The sequence below is a fragment of the Drosophila ficusphila genome, unplaced genomic scaffold, assembly GCF_018152265.1.
Source record: "Drosophila ficusphila isolate 14025-0441.05 unplaced genomic scaffold, ASM1815226v1 contig_106, whole genome shotgun sequence".
Classification (NCBI taxonomy): Eukaryota; Metazoa; Arthropoda; class Insecta; order Diptera; family Drosophilidae; genus Drosophila; species Drosophila ficusphila.
The window spans coordinates 4,640,883-4,663,187 of NW_025063993.1; the positions used below are offsets into that span (position 1 = coordinate 4,640,883).

The 22,305-nt window shown below is 36.3% G+C and overlaps 1 protein-coding gene and 2 long non-coding RNA genes across 5 annotated transcripts in view; 1 reads left to right on the top strand and 2 right to left on the bottom strand.

The window, feature by feature from the left end:
• Positions 1-688: 688 nt before the first annotated feature.
• The window catches only part of LOC108099717 (ecdysone-induced protein 75B-like), a 33,079-nt gene continuing 11,462 nt past the window's right edge, over positions 689-22,305 (top strand). The window contains exons 1-3 of the mRNA XM_043207549.1: positions 689-2,045; positions 2,265-3,719; positions 3,858-4,317. Coding sequence (XP_043063484.1) covers positions 2,985-3,719; positions 3,858-4,317 — 1,195 coding nt within the window. The 5' untranslated portion in view covers positions 689-2,045; positions 2,265-2,984. The remainder of the gene's footprint in view (positions 2,046-2,264; positions 3,720-3,857; positions 4,318-22,305) is intronic.
• LOC108099817 lies at positions 10,077-10,983 on the bottom strand. The gene is made up of 3 exons (XR_001771955.1): positions 10,705-10,983; positions 10,559-10,640; positions 10,077-10,226 (listed from the first exon to the last, which is right to left on the bottom strand). It is a non-coding gene; the product is annotated as an uncharacterized LOC108099817 (long non-coding RNA).
• Positions 11,841-13,851, bottom strand: LOC108099816. Of its 3 annotated transcripts, none has more exons than XR_001771953.2 (4): positions 13,687-13,850; positions 13,481-13,629; positions 13,343-13,424; positions 11,841-12,025 (listed from the first exon to the last, which is right to left on the bottom strand). It is a non-coding gene; the product is annotated as an uncharacterized LOC108099816 (long non-coding RNA). The 3 variants fall into 3 exon arrangements; XR_001771954.1 differs by adding an exon at positions 12,338-12,419 and having other exon boundaries at positions 12,005-12,025; positions 13,481-13,851; XR_001771952.2 differs by having other exon boundaries at positions 13,481-13,849.

The following is a 22,305-nucleotide window of genomic DNA, read 5'->3' on the forward strand; positions in this document are numbered from 1 at the left end:
AACCTAATAGCTTTCCAACCTTTTATCTGAAACTATTAAAGTTGAACAAACAGAATTTCCTTTTTGGAACTTCAGATTCATTAAGCCTAAAAGACAGACCCCGAACCTACCTCAATGCGTATCCCTGCCCTAACCCAGAATACATAGCTCAAACCATCTGAAAAACGCAACCCCGAGAAAATTTCTCTGCACGCATATTACTCATACGCACCCGAAACACGGAAGTTGAGGCCCGTTAAGCGAGACCCCGAATGGAACGCAAACAACCCCCGAGCAAGCAGCAACCCTTATGGCTCAAAAAACTCCAAAAAACTCCCCCTCGAACTGCCCCAGTCCAAATTTTGTTAACCCCCTCCGCAAAAAAAAGCTAACAAAAATCCGAGTGCGTCTTTCGCTTTTAGCTGGCTCATTCGCATTTATTTTTGTTTAGTTATGTTTTGCTTGTTGTATTCTTCGCCCCCAGCTTCCTCGTACGCAGTCGCTCTCTCTCTCTTTCTCTCTCTCTCCGGATCTGTTCTCCACTTCGTTCTGGCCAACTTTGCAGTCTGATTCTCTCATTTTTCACATGGTTTTCACTTTCATTGTGCAGCTTTTTGCGGGAGAGCCGACTCGTTTTTTCAACGCTCTTTTCTGGTTCTGTTCTGGCTTTCTGAGCTTTTGCAGTTTCAGTCAGAGAAAGTACGGCAAACGCAACGGTTGCGAACAATATCCTACCATCCGCGAATTTAGCAATAAACAAAACCCAACCAACCGAGCAGAGAGTGAATGAATTTATTATAAAATTTCCGAAGGAAAATAGCTGAAAAAAAAGAAGAGAAATTAATAGTGATAATTGATCGGGGAAATGTGCAATAATTATGGGAGCTCGCCAAGGTCCCTTATATAAGCGAGAGCCCATTGTCAAGGGCGCCAAGTGTTATTTGCCACATTGAGCCGTGGCCGTGGCCGTAACCGTGTCCGTGTATCGCTTTCGTATCGTATCCGTAGCGCCTCGTTTTCGTCCTTGTCCTTGTGCAGGCCGAACAGCTGCTTGGGTCCTGTCCCCTCGTCCCGCGACCTCGTCTTCGTCCTTGTTCTTGAACCGTAGTCCTCCAAAAATATATCTGCTGCTACTCCGCCCTGAAAACCGACCTTCCCGGGCGCCCAGCTGTTGCTACCAGCCACCCACTAGAACTCGACCCTCAGCTGTTGGCCATTCGATACAGGAAAATAGAGGGAAGAGGAGGAGGAGCAGAATGTGGCAAGAAAAATTCAAGAAACTCGGAGCTATCGCTAAAACAGCTGTGTGATTCCGACGAAACTATTCAATTCGCCATCCCGTCGAAATGTGCTTCAATAAGTTGTTCCTAATAAACAAATTCGCCCAGCGTTCGCCAGGCACAAAGGTCAAAAGTCAGCAGAGACAAGTGTAAGAGCCCAGGACAAACAAAAACCAAGCAAATCAAATTATAATCAAAGTGAAAATTTCCAATAAATGAGCTTAATGCAGTTAATAACGTGTAATTCGAATAAAAGTGGCACAAGAAAATCTATCAAAGCTCACACAACGCTCCCCTGACAAAAAGAAAATATTGTTAAATAACCATATATTTTTCTAGAGGTGTTTAAAAAACAAATAAGCAACTACTTCACGGAAGTGGAACCCCGCGAATCTAAATAAAAACAAAGTGAACTAAAATTTCTGCTCAGGTTTTAAAGTGTATAACAACAAAAAAAAAAGCAACTTAAGCGTTGTGTTTCATGTGCAAAATCTTAAGAAATATCTATACAAATAAATTCATATATTTTTGGAATAAAGATTACTAAAACAAATCGTAATAATAAACCTTGTGAATCGTGTAACTTGTATAATATATAACATAGTATAAGCAGTGAATATATAACTATAAAATCAATTTGTAACAAATAAAGATTAAACCTTATATACACATCTAATAACGATCATCAAAAATATATTCTTATACATATTATTCAACGATTTTATTCAATCAATACATCAATCAATTCAACAATCAATCGAGCGATATACTTTAATTTGCAAAAAAGTAAGTCATTTTTTCAAACACCTTATAATTAATAAACGAATATTTTTCAATATTTGAAAAAAAGTATAATACTTTTTTTACTTTTACAGACATATTTATTGGAAATTATTATTATTATTATTAACAAATTAATCTTTTGCAAAGTATTTGATGTCATAATTAACACATTAATAAAGCATACAAGTATTTCGAGTTGTTAAATGGCTTTATCTTTCACAGCTACTTCAAAGGAATACCTACAAACATACTCAGACGCTGCTGTGGATCGGGAGAAGCATAAATCAGCAAACAATAAACCATCAAGTATTATTAGCAACTAAAACGAACTCAGACTAGGAATCAGCCTCAGAACTCTCGGCACGAGATCATCCAACTTAACTCAACGCAACTCAGTCGAACTCATCTCATCGGAACGGAAGAAGCCTCAACCAGAATACAACAGATAAAGTTATATATTTAGACGTACGGTTATGATCAAGCAACTGTGGGCAGGTATAGGAACAACGCTAAGCTACACGTAAGGACTAAGGACAACAACAAACTCTCTAGGATACAATAGCATACAACAAACAACAAACAAGAAACAAAAACAAAAAAAAAAACAGAAGAAAAGGTCACTTTTTCTTGCAACTCGAAAGGCTGACATAAATAATTTTTGATAATCCAAAAGCAGAAGCGAACAAAATACAAATACCACAAACAGCAACAACAAAAAGCGTTAAGAGACTGATTTTAAAACTAACGGAGAAAGGAGAACGGAGAAAGGAAAAAGGATAAAGTAAAGGATAGAAAGCAGCAGAAGTGAGGCAAAAGTGATTCAGGATCAAATCCAACAAAAACAAAAACACAAGCAACAGAAGCAACTTTCCATACAACATATATAGATTTTATCTAAGACAGATTGATATTTTTGAGCGATTGTCCCTATTTTGATACATCATGTTGAAGAAACTCAAGTGCATGGAGGCTGTTCAGGCAGCGGCGGCAGCAGCATCCTCCGGAGGATCGGGCAGTGGATCAGGAGGCTCTACCCCGAAGCTGATCAAGACCGAGCCCATTGATTTCGAGATGCTGCACCTGGAGGAGAGCGAGAGGCAGCAGCGTGACCTTGAGCGGGAGCCCAGCAGCAGCAGCTTGACCCCCCAGCGGTACACCCACGTGCAGGTGCAGACCGTGCCGCCCCGCCAGCCCACGGGTCTGACCACGCCCGGTGGCACCCAGAAGGTCATCCTGACGCCCCGCGTGGAGTACGTGCAGCAGCGGGCCACCAGTTCCACCAGCGGTGGCATCAAGCACATCTACGGCCAGCCGCAGGTGGGTGGCGCCTCGCGATCCGCCCCACCGGAGGCCACCGCTCTGCTCACCACCGCCGCCGGTGCCCCGCAGATCATCATCACCCGCACCCTCCCCTCCAGCCAGCACCTGTCGCGCCGCCACTCCGCCAGTCCCTCGTCGCTGCACCACTACCAGCTGCAACAGCAGCCGCCGCAGCGGCAGTCGCAGCAGTCGCCGCCCCCGCTGCACCACCAACAGCAGCAGCAGCAGCAGCAGCACGTCCGCGTCATCCGCGATGGCCGCCTGTATGATGAAACCACCGTGGTGGTGGCAGCCCGACGGCACTCGGTGTCGCCTCCACCGCTGCACCATCACTCTAGGTCGGCGCCAGTCTCGCCGGTGGTTGCCAGGCGCGGTGGTGCGGCTGCCGGTGGTTCAGCCTACATGGATCAGCAGTACCAGCAGAGGCAGACGCCACCGCTGGCACCACCGCCGCCACCGCCTCCACCGCCCCCTCCTCCGCCGCCTCCCCAACAGCAGCAGCAGCAGCAGTACATCTCCAGCGGGGTGGCACCACCCACGGCAGCGGCTCGGAAGTTTGTGGTTAGCACCAGCACGCGACACGTGAACGTGATTGCCGCGAACAGCTTCCAGCAGCAACATGTGATCGCCAGCGTTAGTTCGAGCAGTGGCGCCTCCTCCGTTGGGGCATCGGGCTCCTCCGCTTCGCACATCTTCCGCACGCCAGTGGTTTCAAGCAGCAGCAGCAGCAGCAGCAGTGGCAACTTGCACCACCACCAGCAGCAGCAACAGCTGCAGCAGCAGCAGCAACAGGCGAACCTGGGCAACTCGGTGATGCGGCCCCCACCGCCACCGCCTCCGCCCAAGGTCAAACACGCCTCCAGCTCAAACAACTCCGGCTTGAGCAGCAGCAGCAGCGGCAACAACAACAACAACAGCAACGGCGAGGAGCCGTCTAGCTCGATTCCAGATCTAGGTAAGTGTCTGCCCCAAGAAAAGCCGCTCGGACTGCTAAGCCAGCCGTTTTTTTTTACCCGTTGACCCTGACGGCACTTGCCGATCGCTTTATGGCCAGAAAGACACTGACAGGTTCCTACAGTACAGAAAATATTCATTCAGACACTGGACAACAAAATAACAACTGCTTTTATATTGGTTCTTAGGAAAATTAAATAAGGATTTAATGAATTTATTTACCCCATAATAATCTTCACCTCAAAATTACATCTACATGTCGACAGAAACCATTAATAATGGAAAAAATATTATTATTATTATTATTATTTAACATTTTTACAAATTATGTTCTTTTTAAAATTTGTAATATTTTTCCATTTTCAGGGAATTAAGTTTGTTTTTAAATTGTTTTGTAGTGATATTCAAATGAAAATGAAGTTTTTTTAATTGAATAACTAATTTATGAGTTAATCACCCCATTGACCTTTTTTAAATCTGTAGCTTAGTGCAAAAATAAAACAGCTAAAGCTGTCACGTAGGAAATAAAATTGTAGTCTCGTGTGAGTCATTGGTAATAGAGCTGTTTGTACAGTTAGTCGTTGCACATGAGACACTTATTAATACAGACCTATAAACGGAATGAAAGTGAATAGCGGTACTGAAGCAACCAGCAAAAGGTCAAACTAAATATGAGTAATTTACGTTTTTGCAGAATAGAAGAAATAAATGTGAAATAGAATAGTTAATGAACCACGTTGCGAAATGTTGATAGGAATTGGTCAATGCTCTTTATAAGTCTTAATATTTTGGGGAAAGGGTGTGTTTTATAAGAACAATTTTATAAGGGACAAACATTTTATACTGAAAAATTTGAATAAATCATGGGATTACCTCATAATTTGGGATTGCTTTCAAAAAATCAAACACACGTACATTCGTCCAGTCAAATCAAGTGCTGCACCCCGAATCCGAATTTTTATTTAAATTTAATTATCAATTTAAATTGAAATTGTTTTCGGGGGTTGGTAAACAATCCCCTCCACCCCCTTCCCCATCACATTTTCGACACACTTTTTAGCTTTGCCAAGGTTGCGAGATATATGCTATATATTTCTTTATACACTCGTACATATCTGTGTTAATTTTTGTGTGTGTTCAACAATTGCTTCTCTCACTCTCTCACCTTGAACTTCAACTGGAATAAACTTGCCGCTTTGTCTGCTTTTCTCCTTTTCTCTGACGTGATGTCTGACTTTTGTTGGTTTCGTTTCCAAATTGGGATTCAAATTTGTATGGATGAAATTTCGTATAAATTATATATTTATATAATTTTTTATACCATATATTTAAAAAGTTTTTTTTTTTTTTGTGATATTTATATAGCCGGGTTTTCTTAATTACTTCCTTTTCCACTCTAAAATATGTTCTAATATGTTCTAAAAGCTTATTATCTTTATTTAACACAACGGCATAAATTATTTTTTAACATTCAAAATTTTTAACCAATTTAAAATTCTTTTAAATATATCGTAATGAATTAATTTATTTAATTTTCCTAAGTAATGGAATCTCATTTATAAGTTCTGTACATTTTCGATTATATATGCAAATTATTGACTATCACCTAATCAATAGATTGATTGCTGTTGTATTTGCTGACTTAAAACTTCCTTGTATTAATATTAGTTTTTTTAGTATTAAACAAAATGTTGAATGCTTCTTTTAATTATTCACTTGAAATTTAGTTTTTTTTAGTTTCCCTCGAGGGCTATAATTAGTCATTCTTTGTTTACATCTACATGTACATAAAAGTCCAAGGCCAGAGCTTTGATTATGTGACTAGCGTTTCAAGCCAGGTTAAATCATATGTTTGGATCGGGATTTCCAGCTAAACAGGGAACCTGTTCTACGAAGGCAAAAAATATACGGATGAAAGTGACAGTTGAGAATTATTTTCGGGCCGAGAGCTCTTGGTATTCTAATGATTTCGTTTGACTGAGCTGTGCGTTCTTATATTTTCGCTTTGATTTTATTATTTACTTTTTTTGCACATGCCGTAAGATACGCTTAGTTATACAATATGTGTGTGTGCTTGTATAGAGAGTTCGAGTGAGTTGATTTCTTGGACCAGAGCTTGTTGTTCTTGTCGTTCTCCTTTGTTGCTTGGCTAATACAAAACGAGTCTGCGAGTTGAGAAAATAAAAGTCAAGGCCAACTGGCAGACTGGACAGATTTATTTGCCTTTTTCCAAGCTGAGTTGTTGGTTGTGAAAGTAAATGCAGAGTGCTTCCCGATTAACCAGCTGTTTCTTAGTTTTTTCCTGTTGTCCCCAAAGTTTGGTATGCTCGACTGTAGGGCACTGATGTTTTCAATGTCAATGCCAAGTCCAATTGAAGACCTTATTCCCCACGCATCACACACATATAGAGTATATACATAAATATCAGCAATGGGTCAACACTGAGTGATTGTGTATGTAGAGCACTCATAAACGTCTATATTCTCCTGGAAATGTATTTTTATTCCATTGTTATCATTTCTCGCAAGTGACAGGCAGCGATTATGGTTGACCATAAAATATAAGAAATATTGACAAAGGGGAAAAATTTAAGTGTTCTAAAAAGTACGTGAAAATAAACAATGTAAAATGAAGTAAATGAATGTAATAACCAAAATATATAACCTTAGCTAACATCATGGCTCTAATGAACTATGCATTTTTTAGAATTCCTTCCCAAAAGGTTTAAAAATAATAAACAGTGCTGTTAGAAATAATTTGCATTCGCTCGAGTTAGCCAACTGTTGCGTAAGCGATTCTAATAACTAGTATACAGTGTTATGCAAACAGTTACTCAAAGTATTTAAACATTGCGGGGCAACACCTACTGATACCAAGATACAACTAACCAACTAAATCATTTAAATTGGTTTCCAACAACGACTTACAGACGTAACGTTTTATTTATTACATGTACCCTTAACTTTAACATCAAACATTCTTAGCTATTTTATAATCTTTGTACGCATTGAGTAACAACCTGTTATTATTTTTTTTAAATCTAATAAACTTACTGATTCAATTCTAGCAGCACTAATTTGATTAGCAGATGAAATGGTTTGTATATACTGGGATGTAAAGCAAACACATTTGCCTAATTGCGTTCTGGCCAACTTTCAATTGACTTATTTTTCCGGATTGCTAGTCATCCAACGACCTTGCGAGTAGAAATGGGAGAGAGAATTGCTCTTCCTTACATAACACCTGTTAAGAGCAATATAAATGCTCCGGGTTAATATTTTTGCTCAGAACCAGCACCTATATTATTTAACAGAAAAATGTAAATGCGTAATTTGTTATGGTCTAGTTAAACTATTCGCTAGTGAATAAATAAATATATTTATGGGGTAAGTCGATCAACGATCGCAAAGGAGAAAATGATAGTTTAGTGAGAGTGAACAGTTCATAGGAAGGTTTCGCTTCTCGACCTTGAAGTTACACAAACTAATAATAAATTCACATACATGTTGCTAATTTTCCAACAATTAATCAAGCTGTGTAACAGTTTCATAACCGAATATTCATTACAATTATAAGCGCAGTGTAATACGTGATTATCAATGTATTACGGCAATAGATTAGTATATCGTTCATAATTTATAAAATGTAGTTGAGGAGTTACAAAACACAGTTCTGGAATTTTATATATTTATCAATTTCGACCCTTGCGGTCAAAAAAAAATGTTTCTTTGCTGACCTTTTTTATTTGTTTTAAGCCGGATGGCGTTAAAGTTTAAGCCCAAACAGCTTTAAAGCAGGCAAACAGGATTGAAAAATTTCAACTAAATTGGTTATGCTGCTGATCAGAAATGTATAAGCATTGTAGAGTCGGATTTTCATCAAAATAAATCATCACATTTATGACAATGTTTAAACAACTCACATGGCGATGCTGTTCATACAGAATATTTGTTTAAACTTTTTAAATTAATCATTCCATTATATTTTAAGTCAAAAAGTATTCCTTTTTTCGTGTGCTGAAGGGTTAGTTTAATTTTAAGAATTTATAATTTGTTATATATAATTTATATATTGTTAATTAGTTAAAAACATAAAATGATTACCCTTTGATGTTATTAGACGGTCAAGGAAAATTTTCAATGGTTTGCACATAACTATCAGCTGTTAAATAATTATAACTGTTATGCTAACTGAACTGCGTTTAAATCAAATTTATTCCTCACTCCAAGTCTTTTTTTATATTTGTTTAATTCTAAATCAACGATACATTGCCACAAAGTCACGCCAATTCCAGTCTGGTTATGGCAATTTTTCAGTTACTTAACAGAACACACAGATAAACGGGCTACTACGAAAAAAACAGTTAACAAAAGTATCTGGTGGATAAAAATGCCACACGAAGCAAAACAAAACCTGTTCTATTAACAACAACAAATTGAAACCAAAAAAGCAAAAAGTTAATGCAAATAAAATAAAAACAATACATATAAGTATGTACGATGTGCAATTGTATAAAAATGCGAATTACAAGTGGGCGATAGCAATAAAAACGTTAGAAAAAAACACAAGGTCATTAAAAGCGGAAGAGAACAACAAAGCGAAAAAAGCAAAGGCAATAGAAACAAAAACCCAAGCGAAAAACACAAAAATGTGACACACTGAAAGCGAGAACACAATAATTATACAAACAGATGTATGGTTTGTTGTGAGGGGAGTGGAGGGGAGGAAAGAGGAGAGAAGGGGAGGGCGACAAGTGCAGGCGTAACGTAAATCTAGAACACTTCCTGAACGAGCGAGCGAGATGGCAAAAACAATTAGCGAAAAGTGAATTTGATTACAGTTGCAACGGGGCGTATAAGTGACGTACTTGAGCGCCGTATGTGATCTAGCCGTCTCTCTTCCTCCCTCTCTCTCGCGCCCTCGCACCAGGCACCGTTACAATCGCATTGAAACTGAGGCTATTTAACGGTATCGCACTAGGCCAAATTACAAGGCCCCGCTGGTAATCCCAAACCCGAACGTATGTCCTCCCGACGATTTTTCCATGATTGCCATCTGAAATTGCATTCTCCGATTAGAATAATGACAATTAAAAACAATGTATACAATTTGTATAATAAATCAAGAAAGGAAACTGGCTGTACCACGCCAAAGCTTATGCTCAATTGCAGGTAATCACAATATCAAAGAAGATTATATTTTCCTATTATAACGGTTACAAAAGGAGACACTGTACTTTTTAAATATTTTTGATCGTAATAATGGGATGAGTTGAGCAAAAGTATTTTACAGGTTGTTCTCCAGTCTTATGATTTGCTTTATTTATAAGTTTAAAATGCACAGTGTATTTAATATTTACCGATTCTTAAAAATGCCGTAACTTAAATGAATATCAATGTCGGTATTTATATCATTATTTTTATTTCGTAATTTGTATCGAAAGAGACTTCTTTAGTTCATTTCATAATTACTAACGTTGTGTGCAAACGAATAAAAAAAAACTTATTAAATTATGTTCTTGAAAAACACTTTTATATTTACGTGAAATGTTAGTGATATCAACTTTACTTACCCACAGCAATTATTACAAGAAATATGTACATTGGAAAGATTTCTAGGAAACTGTGATTAAAAAATTATTTTTTTTTAAATAACATTTATTTTATTTAGTAAACAGCATGGAAAAAGTTTCGAAAGACTTTACTTGATATTAAAATTTTGAAAGTAAAATCTTTCTACATTTTTTACAAAAACAGGGCTAATTTAGTTAAAATATATTTGTAATAATCCAATATACACTTTCAATTTTATCCTTAACGCTCTGTTTATACAACGTACTGCAAATCACCTTGGAGGCCAGGTATCCCTCATATATTTGCACAATTTAAAAATGCAGACAAAATGAACAACTAAAACGAATACAGAAAATAAAAATTTTTAAATATTTATTTTGAGTAGAAAGAAAATAATTTGCTATTCGGTAGCTAGCCCATACGCAAAAATGGATTTCACTCATTTTTAACAACCAATACAGTACAAAAAAAGGAACAGTGTTTATTTTAGAGATTACGGCAACTTTTATTTTTCTGTTGAAAACCACTATATTAAATCTTTTCAAAAAAAACCTAAAAAGGACACAGAAATTAGCTTGCTTTAGTACACGGTTATCTTTTGACGGAGTCTATATTTTATATTTTGTTAAATATCCAAGTATAATGTTACTAAAATTAACTTTACTTACCCATAGGAAATATTAGGTAAAATGCGATGATTGGAAAGATATATGATAAAACCTTTCCTATTTTAAAAGAAAGTTTAGATTTCTGTAAAAACATAACGAAACGTCACCAACACTTTATAAACTTGACTGGAATATGAAATACGTACTTTGCGTATTCCCAAATAAAGCAAAAATCCAGCTACAGCATAAATGAAGGCGAAAAAAAAACTAATGCTGTAAATCGCCACTACCAAAGCTTTAGTATTCACTATCACGCCGATCAACGCCTGAATAGACCACAGGAAACCAACGCCTATGCACCAGCATGAATAGAATATTGAGCAGCACTCCGGATCTTTACACGACTCACAACCCATCGAGAAAATGAATTTTAACTTAGTTTTATTAGAAACTTTAGTTGGTATTTTGTTTGATCGACTTTTGTGTTGAAATACTTTTCAAAGCAAACTGAGATTCTTAAATTTTATAAAAACTTGCGTGAAAGTTAAATAAATTTTGATTTTAATGTTAAACCATGATAATCAGGCATACGCAAACAACAAAAATATACAATAAAGGAAGCTATATACCCTTGCAGACATCAAATCTGTTGAACAAAACACATAAGCGCTGAATAACATTGAATATATGACGATTTTTCTATTCATTTTCCATATTTTCGACGCTTGTTTATATGACAGAATCGTTAGAAAAGTCTAATTTCCAAATATTATGAGTGATGAAAAACAACGATACTATTATTATTTATTTCTGTTAATTCTATATGAAGTTTTCGATCTTTCCCATGGCAGCTATATATATAGTTATCCGATTTTTATGGGATTCAAAACAACGACGTTATTCTTTTTTTTTTTTTACTATATATATATTTTTCGATCTTGCCTATGGCAGCTATATGATAGAGTTATCCGATTTTGATAAAATTTATTTCGAATTCGAAAGTAGTTTAAAAACACCATCTGGAAGGAATCATTTCGATCTGATCTGTACTTGTACTGTATTGTACTGTACTTTTTTTAAATTTATTTGATAGCGATAATGAGATTAGTCGAGCGAAAGTATTTTACAGGTTTTTTCGATTAATTTTTTGAATTTAAATATTGTTTATAATTCCCAATGAGCTCTTGATAAAATGCGGACATTTACATAAATAATGTGCATCAGTTGCATAGAAAATATATATAATTTTTTTTTGAAAAATAACATTTATTTTATAATCAATAAAAATTTTTTGCAAATAAAAGGCGGATGTAATTTAGTAAAAGTATTTAACAAGACATGGTTTAATTTTTTAGAAGTTATCCCTTAGCTTTATTTCTTGCTCAGTTTCTTCGCTTATTAGTAAATTTGAAATACACTCTCAATTTGTCCTTACCGCTCCGTTTATTTAACGTACTTCAAATCAGATTGGAGGCCAGGTATCCTTCATATATTGGCACAATTTTATAACGCAGATACAATGAACAACTAAAACAAATACAGAAAAAAAATATATAATATTTTGAGCAGAAAGATAATAATTTGCTATTCGGTAGCTAACCCAAAAGCGAAAATGGATTTTAATAATTTTTAACAACCAATACAGTACAAATAAAAACGAACATTGTTTTTTTCTAGAGATATCAGTAACTCTTATTTTTCTGTTGAACACCAATATATTAAATCTTTTTATAAAAACAAAATGAAGTGAGCTCAAGTGTGTACTGGTAACTTTATACTATGTTGTTAAAAAGCACGTAAATATCTATGTGTAATGCTTCTGAAGTCAACGTTACTTACCCAATGGAAATATTATGAAAAAAAAGTTGATTGGAAACAAATATGACAACATTTTTCCTACTTTAAAACAAAGCTCAGAATTCTGTAAAAATATAAAACGAAAAGTCGCCAACAAGTTAAAAACATGACCGGAAAATTGAAATACGTACTATTCGTATTCCCACATAAAGCAAAAATCCAGCTACAGCATAAGTGACGCCGAGAAAAAAAATGAAACTGTAAGTCGCCGCTATAAACGCAATATCACCATACAAGATCAAGTTGATCAGCGAATGAATAGAGCACAGGATACCAACGCTTATGCACCAGAATGAATAGAATATTGAGCAGCATTCCGGATCTAGACACGACTCACAACCCATCGGAAAAATGTATTTAAAGTCAGTTTTTTTAAAAACTTTAATGTTGGTGTTTTGATTGATCGACTTTTGTGTAGAAATACTTTTCAAAGCAAACTGCGATTCTTTAATTTAATTAAAATTCCCAAGAGTAAAATATGTTTTGATTTCAAAGTTAAACTACATACTCACTTATTATGTTAAGAAGCAGGAACAAATCACCGTTTGGATCACAAAAAAAAATGAAAGAAAGCTGGTTAAATCAAAAAATATACAAACGATAGCACTAACAAATATTGAATAGTTGAAGAATGAAAAGTCTAATATTAGCTACGGTCGCTAATCTAATTTTTTGCTTTATAGAAATCCGGAAAGTGTTGTAACTATTTAATTAATTATTGTATTTATGATCGAGACTGCCTTGACTATCAGTTATTTTTACTCTGATGGACAGTCAGAGATGACTGACTCGTCTGACGTTCGTGTTCAAAGTTGAATTACTTTATGGGGTTCGCAAGTGCTGTCCTCTACTTGTTACATTTTTCTTTGCAAGTACAGCACCAAAGGGTGTCACTTTTAATATTCATAAAAACAGAGAACTTAATAAATTAAAAACCGATCCACATTGTAATTTGCAAAAATATACAAAAAGCACGCTAAGACTTACCCGTTGTAAGAATAAACATCCATGTATATATTGGAAAAAAGTAACTAAGGACTTTTCCAACCTTAAAAAACGCCTTCGAGTTCTGTGTTTGGGTGAAAAAGAAAGGATAACTTATATTTTATTTGTATCCAAACTTACTGTTCTCATTCCCAGCAGCATGAAGACACCAGCCAAAATATACATTATTGAAAAAATAACTAAAATAGACATATCACACCAGGCAATCAACAACAATTTTTCAGAGTTCATTGAAGTGTTTATATGACTGAATAAGTTATTTAAAATTTCTGTATAATTAGTTATATCGATTACAAAGTACAATGAATAACCAATGCTCAAGGTACCAACTAATATACACCATATAGAATATAACTGTGCCCAGCTTGATGCTGGTACTTTTAAACAAAATTGACACATGGAAATTTATAAAAATACTTAAATTAAATTTTGGAAATGTGGAAAGGAGAGGTAAAAAAAAAAGATAACTTTCTGAAAAAATACACTTAGTGAACTGGGATCTAGCGAATTTTGAAAGTAAAATCACGGGGAATAGTTATGCAAGTTATAGGTTTTGATTTTTATGAAAAGTGTATATAGAATTTAAACAATATATGGGTGTGTATACTAGATTTTGAGGGGCAACAATTTCAAAATTATTATATAACGTAGAGAAATATCATTTCTCTTTGAAACAGCTTATTAAGTTGTCACATTTCATTTAGTAACTACCTATTTCTGGCACCCTCGATTTGGTACTCAGATATTCTTTTATATATTTTTTTAAGTTTTGAGTTTCTTAGGTCCGGTAACGGGGTTTTCTACCTCAGATAACTAGACTGTATTTCTTGTTTAAAAGTGATATACATGTGTTTTTTATTTTGGCACGTGTTGCCCTTGTTACAATGGCCTACAATTATGAGTCAGTTTATGGAAAGCCTCGAAAATCTTATTACCGGAAGCAACCAGAATCATATTTCTTTGGATTAGATGACGATATTATGGAAAGCCCTATAAGCACGTAAATTCTTGGACTTCAAAACACTCTTTCAAGCTAATGTCAAAAGTTAAGTTTTTTTGTTTACAGTTCTCATTTAAATTATTGTGTAAATTCATTCTATATAATCAGTTATACCAATACTTAAGCTATTTTAGAATAACACAAATTTTAAAAATCTGTCAAATAAGGGTTGAGCTATTTTTATATATTTTTGCATTCATTAAAATCAATGCACTAATACTTAAGATATTTAAACTAAATCAAATTTTAGAAAAACTTTAAAAGTTTTTTCCTATATATTTTAGTAAAAACCGCTTCCTCATATAATAATGCGATTCTTGAAAACCCCTATTTAGCCCCTGCAACACCCAGTTGCCCTAAATAGCGCATTTAGGTCATGAACCGGAAACGTCTTAATTACATGAAATGAGTGAAGCTTAAAGTCAATTTAAATGCACCGCAAAAGTGAAAAATGAAGAACGAACAACAAAATCAAAAGTGAAAAAAGGGAAAAAGTCGCAGACAGCAGAGAATTGCATACATAAAAAACTCGAATCAAGTTAAATAATTAAGCTGGCCAGCAAAGCAGAACCACAGGAAGGGAATAAGTCAAAAGACGGGAACGAAAGAGACAGAAACTTGATGGACTCTTCAGGAATAAACAAAAACAATTTGAAACAAAATCCCTATAGCGAAGGCAAACAAAAGAATCGTGACCAAATTTTAGTTAGCAATTTGGACCTAAAGACAGAGAGTTCTTGCAAAAGAAACTAACAAATACCACTGGAAAAATAATTTCTTTTATTTGTTCAATAAACATTTTCTCTTTTACCATTTTCAAAATAAAAGAATAATAATAAGAAGAGTTATTATGTTTTTCTTTAATAATTGTGCTGGATATTTTTCGCAGTTGAATTCTGAACTCAGACCTTTACTAATAATATACTCTTAAATTATTGTTGATTTCAAACTGACAATATTTATACATTTCATCACTATAAAAAACTCTAAAAGTTCTAGTTTAGTTCTAGATAGTTTTAATATATTGGCTCTGCTAAGCTCCCGTTTTCGAATCACCACTGATTTAAGAACAAGTATCTTAGCAACGAGAACAAAGGCAGGGACGATAAATCGAAGACCTTGAACTTTGGTAACAACAAAAGCATGCAGAACACTCGGAGCGTCGAAGAAAAGAGCCTGGAAAAAATCAAAATCGAGATGGAGGGGAGGCACCAAATCCAGCAGACCAATGCTCCAATGTAGGGCAGACAGAGGAGGACGGCAGCAGTGGGAAAGAGGGAGAGGAGCAGAGGGGGAGAATGTCTGGTTATTAGCAGGATCGACGAACAATAAAACTGGTTGCAGAGGGGGCGCAGAAAAAAACTCCTTCCCAGTTTCTCCGGCAAGTGCCATTGACCTACAAGCAAAAGTCGTTGGCTTCTTGTGGATCGCGAAGAACACAACACGGAGAGAACGAGAAGAAGATAGTAGTGCAGAAAGAGACGGCACATGAGACAGAAAAAGGGAGAAGAGGAAGTGCGCAGAGAATCTTATTAAAATCGCAAAGAGAACTACTTATTGATTTAATCTTTAGTTAAAAACTAATCATTAAACTATTACAAATTTTTAGAATTGTGTAGTTGACAGAAAGATTCGGTTGAGTGGGCGAGGCAAATTTTTGAAACCACCTCTCCCTGCGTTCCTTATAAAAAATTAAATATTTAGCTACTCTAAAAATCGTAGTTTTGATGAATTCAGCCTACAGAAGGATAGGACCAATGTTTTTTTTTTTACAAAAATGCAGTTACACAAATTAAATATTAAAAGCTATTAAATAGGCCGAGTAAATAGAACCTAACTTAATATTTTTTGTGCTGTGCAGAGGTTTGGTAAATGGATTGGCCTTGATATTGTCAACGACACGGAATCACCCGAACAACAAAAAAAAAAACAAGCTCACCTCACAAAAAATTAAAAATACAATATCAAAAGAGAGGGATGGCCCTAAGGAATGGGATGAAGAGGGCTATAGAGCGTCACGCTTGGAACATGGGGGCGCTATTTATAAATTGTTCCTCGTGTGATCTGCTTTTTGTTTATTTGCGCGCCAAAAAACGTTCGCAGATTCTGTTCGGCCCCCCTGATCTCCCCTTTATCACGAAACTCCAACCAACTCGCTGCGATTCGAATCGCGGCTGTACTCCAATCAGCAATCTGCATTCCCTACTATATGCTATTGCCATCCCGCTCCGTTCTGCGAGATATAGCTCAAGTGCAGTGCCCTTGAGTTAGGTCAATAACACGATTTGTTGTCGTTGTTCTGGTTCCCTGGCCAGCATTTGGGCATGGATTCCTCGGATCGAGGCACACGCTCATGCGGCTCCAAGTTGCAAGTCCAAACTTGGTTTAACCACATGTTTAAATCAATTATTCAAAAGTCTTTGTTTGTAATTGGAAAGAAACCACCTTTTCTAAGGAAAGTAACATATATTCGTTAACTATGAAATATGTTGATTCATATTCGTAAAGAATATACTATACATGTTTAGAAAGCAACTTTATGGGCCAATACTATTTTTTTGAAATAACCTATCCTGTACAATTGTAGCAAAGGGACATTCCCAAAAATCAAGCTACTAACTTGTTCATGTTTCCTTAAAAAAACTGTTTATACAAATTTTTCCCTCCTTTGTTTTTATACCATAACCTCCTGACTAGCATTTTTGATCGCCTTTTATAACAGAAAATAAGCTTATAGTACCCAACACAAAAAACATATATTTTATTTAAAACACAGGCATTTTTATACATACGTATTTGTAATGGCTATTAAATTGTGATTGCACTTTGTTTACCATTGAAATTAAGTTCAATTAGGTTTTGTTGGACAGGACCCATTACACAAAGATACAGTTTAGAATCGATATGCAAGCCACTTTCGCAATCAACCGATTTCCGTTCAGCCAGGACCTTATTAACCCAAACAAATACCGAAACTATCCGCACACGCCGCCACTTGAATGGCCATCCTTGGACATGCCATTGCCACTTGACAGTGACCTTACAACCGCCGAGCGTGGCACCACCCAGTGCCCATTACCCATTACCACCCCCAATTTAACCTTCACCCCCTGCAAAGTGCCCTTCATCGGACTGCAACTACTGCTGCTGCATAACCTTTGCCTTGCATTTGGAGGCGATGCGCATGAACCTGACATTGAATGTGGTGGCAATGAAATTTTCTTTACCCCCTCTCACTCTCCCTCTCCCTCTCCCTTCGAGGGCGAAAGAGATGGCAGAGAAAGGCAGAAAGAGAGAGCAGATAGGGGGGCTTTGCCGGAGGTTCAAAGAGGAGTTGAAACTTCCCCATTCCTCAGGTAAAAACGGTGGCAAGCATTTTCGGTCGCATTCGACTATACATTGTTGCTCTTCCGTGCTCTGAGTTCAGAATAGTTGGGTGGCTGGCTCATTGGCGCTATAGCGTGGGCTCCCAACGTTCTACCGGAGGTCAGGTCAGGGCCAAAGCACTTGACATTTCCCCCGCTGCCACACGCTTATAAATATTCCAGTTCCCTAGACTTTTCCCCCCGATATGGGTTAGTGTGTCAGGCGAAAGTTTTATTGGCTATTCGTTATGGACAACATCGGATCGGTTGATATCGAAACTAAAAAGTGTCATTGACCCACTGGGAAAAAGTTGCTTAATTCAGATGGTCTAATAGCAAATAAAATTCCGTGAACAATGTTCAAGGGGAAAGTGTTTATAATACAATAATGCGTTTTTCAGGTTTTTCTGTGTAAATTGGTTTTATCTTATGTCCTATTATCTTACATTTTGATTTGCCTACATTTTATATATTTTATTGTATCAATGAGCCGATCAAGTCCAGAACTAATTGAGCCATTTACGATCAACTTAAAAGTTATATTCTGTAACTTGGTTGCCACTTAGTTCTAATAATAATCTAGGCCACCGAATCCTTTCTTTTCACTAATGTAATTGCGCTTAACCAACTTTTTCAAGGGTGAGGGCTTGGAAAGAAAAAAGGGGAAATGCAATGAACAACTTTCTTATAACACAAAATGAAATTACGATGGCTACTCTCACGTAACAAAAATGTCCCCTCTGATTTCACTCTTGCTCTTCAACAGTTTGTCAAGACTGTGTTGACTCTGGCTCTCCTCAGATGCAGTGAAAGAAATGTACTTAATTTGTATTTTTTTTTTGTGTTTTAAGTGGGTTTCGTTTTTGTTTAAAAATATTATAGAAAAGGTTGTACATATGTTGACTGATTATTGTCTTTTTTAGCATATTTAATTTGTTACGTATACGCAATGTTGTTACGTATACGCAATGTTGTTAAAAATTACACCTTTGTTAAAATCATTTTTTTTTTAATTTTGAAAGCTTTCACTAAAATAAATTAAAAAAAAAGATATTGTATGTAGCAAAACTAGAACGGTTTTTAAACTTTAAAATCTTGGTTTTGTAGCTAAATATAACCTCAGTTATGCCTGAACTGGATATAAACTATAATCCGCCGGCGATTTGCGCAATTTTAGCAGTGCATATCGTTTTTCCGACTGGTGAAATTGACAAGTCCTTGTTCATGGTCAGGGTCGTGTTGTGGGCTGTGTCCGCAAAAAAGAGGAGGCAGGCTCTACGTCTGTGTGTGTGTGCGTGTGTGTGTGTGTGCGTGTTTGTGTGTCTGCAAAATGGCAATGAAATGTGCATGCGTTGACAACTACAAAAGCAGAAACAACGACCGGGCGCGTGCTCTTCGCATTGTATAATGAACGCACAAGGACACGGATAAGGACGAAAACGACAGACCCGCCCACTCTCCGCATCGCCCACCTCCTTGCGTTCGATGCGTGTCTGCGTATGTGTGATAAGCAATGTCAATGTCAACTTATAATTGCCATCTTTTCTTTCATTACCAACACATACAGTAATGAACATTGATTTCCTGACTTTTATGTCTCGGATATTTTGTGGTATACTAACCCAATTTTTTCTGCTCTCTGGCATTGAGTCCTTTTCTATTTGTTTCCATTTATACTTGGCTGTTTGAAAGTTTGGTTCTTTTCGTTGTTATATTATAATGGCGAAATTTCGCTTGAGGAAAATATTCGACGGGGAGCCTTGGCTCACTTCCGTGCCTTGAGTAATTTCCTTGGCATTTTGCCCACTGTGCTGCCAGAGTTGCCACCGCAGTTTCACTCACTCAATCATCAATTGTGCTTTGACGTAGCTCAAAGGTCTGTATTGACCTCACCCCTGTTACTCTATTTCATATGTATATATAGATATTCCCACTCGTCTGTCTTGTGACATTGAAAATATATATTTTTGTGTCCCATTGCAAGGCATATTGAACGATTCGATGTCGGTTAGTCGACCGCTAGTTTCCGCATTTAGTTTTCTAATACACTTGGCTGAATTTGGGAAAGGGGCGGGGAAATTACAGGTGGAACTTAGAGGAAGTGAAATCTGAATAGAATTAAGTGTGATTCACAATTGCATAGGCTTAAGTTTTATGATGCCAGACGAATATTTATTTATATACAATTGTTCTGAAATTTCATGTAGTTAATCATTTGCGAAAAAAAGAATTTCAAAATTTTATAAATGTTTTTTACTTGACGAGTAAGCAAAAGTTTAGAAATCAACTGAAATAATTTCAATATAATCACGTATTAACTCTTAATGAATAATTGTGTTTTAGTTTGTTTTAAAATAATAATTTTTAACAATCAACTAAAATAATCTTGATAATTATTTGCACAAGGGAAAATCGCATTTTAAATATTGCCAACTTGCGCCACTCTCACACACACACACACACTTGAGGGTATAATAAAAAAATTATAATAATAACAAAACAACCGCAAAGAGAAAGAGATAGGGAAATTCGGGGAGGGCAGGGGGTGGGGAGAGGCTGGCCTTGCCTGAGGTCTTGTGTAAGCGACTAAATGGGGACCTACGTAATGTGTGTCACTTGCTCCACACTCTCGCTCACACACACACAGACGAGAGAGGGAGGCAAAAAGTAAAATGAAAATAAATTGTGATGGTCAAGGTCGTTGGCATGTGCGCTTTGCGCAATAAAAACACAAAAACCCGGCACAGAAATGGGGAAAACTGTGCAAAACAAACGGATAAAAGTCGGGGAGCTCTCGACGCGATGTCTGCAAATCTTAGAGGACCGAACCGAAGACAAACCACTGACGCCCCAGAATCTGACCCACATTTAATATTTATAATTAATTCCGCCTTCTTTCTCTCTCTCGTTGCAGGTATGTACCAAAATTCCCTGTGTTTCGGCTGTCAGGTCCAATTAAATGTAAGTCACTGTGGATGTCGGTTAATGCCACTCAAAGTCAATTAACTGGCAATTAAGCCAGGGCTTACCTTTGCTAGCGAGCTCCCAGCCAATTATCCCGGGGGAAGGACCCTGTGCCCATGTCCTTGCAGCCCTTTCCACTTTTCTTTCTTCGCATTTTCCATTTGCATTCGGGGGGCGAAAGCTTTCGTCTGCGCCGAAGGTTACTTGCGATCAAGGGCAGCTCAATGTCGGATCCTTGGTGCAGAACTTGGCTGCAATGCACTGCTAAAAATCTTACTTTACGAGAAAAATGTATCTTAATAATGTAAATTAATATGTATCTTATGTATTATGTATCTTAAGCTTTTTTACGAGTGTTAGATCTCATATATTCTTGAATTCAAATCGGTTTCAAAGTTATAATGATTTTGTTATAAAATTAAAACCTACAAAATTTAGTTATCAAACGTATCATGAAAATTGAAAATTCATGAAATTTATATCTTTTAAGGTAACGTTGAGTTAGTTTTCTGAATGGGCATTTCTGCCGAATAGACCTAAAACTATAAACCTAGTTTTGGTTAAAACGGAAAAATGGTTATGTCTACCTATATATATCGAATCGTCCAGTGAAGCTGATAAAAAATATATATTATTTATTTTTTGATGGTAGAAATTTATATTATTGATTTTTTTAACTTTATTTATTCAAATTTAATTTTAATCTATATAAATTTTATAAATTTATTTAATTGTTAAAGTGTTCACTGCAGAATGAACAGCATTCTCTGTGTATTTCCGCCCTGTTTTCGAACAGCTGTTCGATAAATTCTCTGCTACTGCAACTGTTGCACTTCCTGGCGGCAACTTGTGGCTTTTCATCTGCTAGGTAGTGCTGAAAGCTCTCTCCTTCATCTCTTTATGCCTTTATTTGCACTCTCTTCGATTCCAATTCGTAAAGTGAATTTAAATTAGTTGGAACTACTTACTAGAGCTTTAAGTTGGAACGTTTAGCAGCGAATGCAACCGAAGTGCACTTGTTAAAGCTTTTTAGTGCAGTCGTAGCTTTAGATTTTCCCCAGCGGAAAACTTTTATCTAATGCAACTGGAAAATATTCTTATTGAGCTTTTATTCATTGCAATTTCTGCAGCTGTTGATGTTCTACCACCTAGCAATAGATGGCGACTGGAAGTCTAGTTAGTCTTTCTAATACCAAGTTGTAATAAAAGTCATATTATTGTAAATATGTATTGTATTAAAAAAATCAGCTAATTTGAATAAGTTTTTTTTTAACCAGTGGTTCTTTTCAAGGAACTTTTTCTGTTCTTAACAAAGAATCATAGCCTTTAATCCTTAATAATAGTTAATGATATTAAACAATATTTCAACTTGTTGCATCTTATTTGTGACAGTTTACTTTAAAGAACGTACAACTGCTTAAAAAAATAATATGTATGTTTTTGTTATCTTTAAAATATTTGGCTTGAGGCTAAATCCTTTTTGGTATCCAACGGAGTCCTAAGCAAATACCGGCACATTCATACCGACGTTCATTAAAAAGGAAAAACGACCTTAACCTTGAGCAAACGAAACCATTAGTTTCTGTTGTTGTTTACTTTCGGGCTCTCTTCTATTT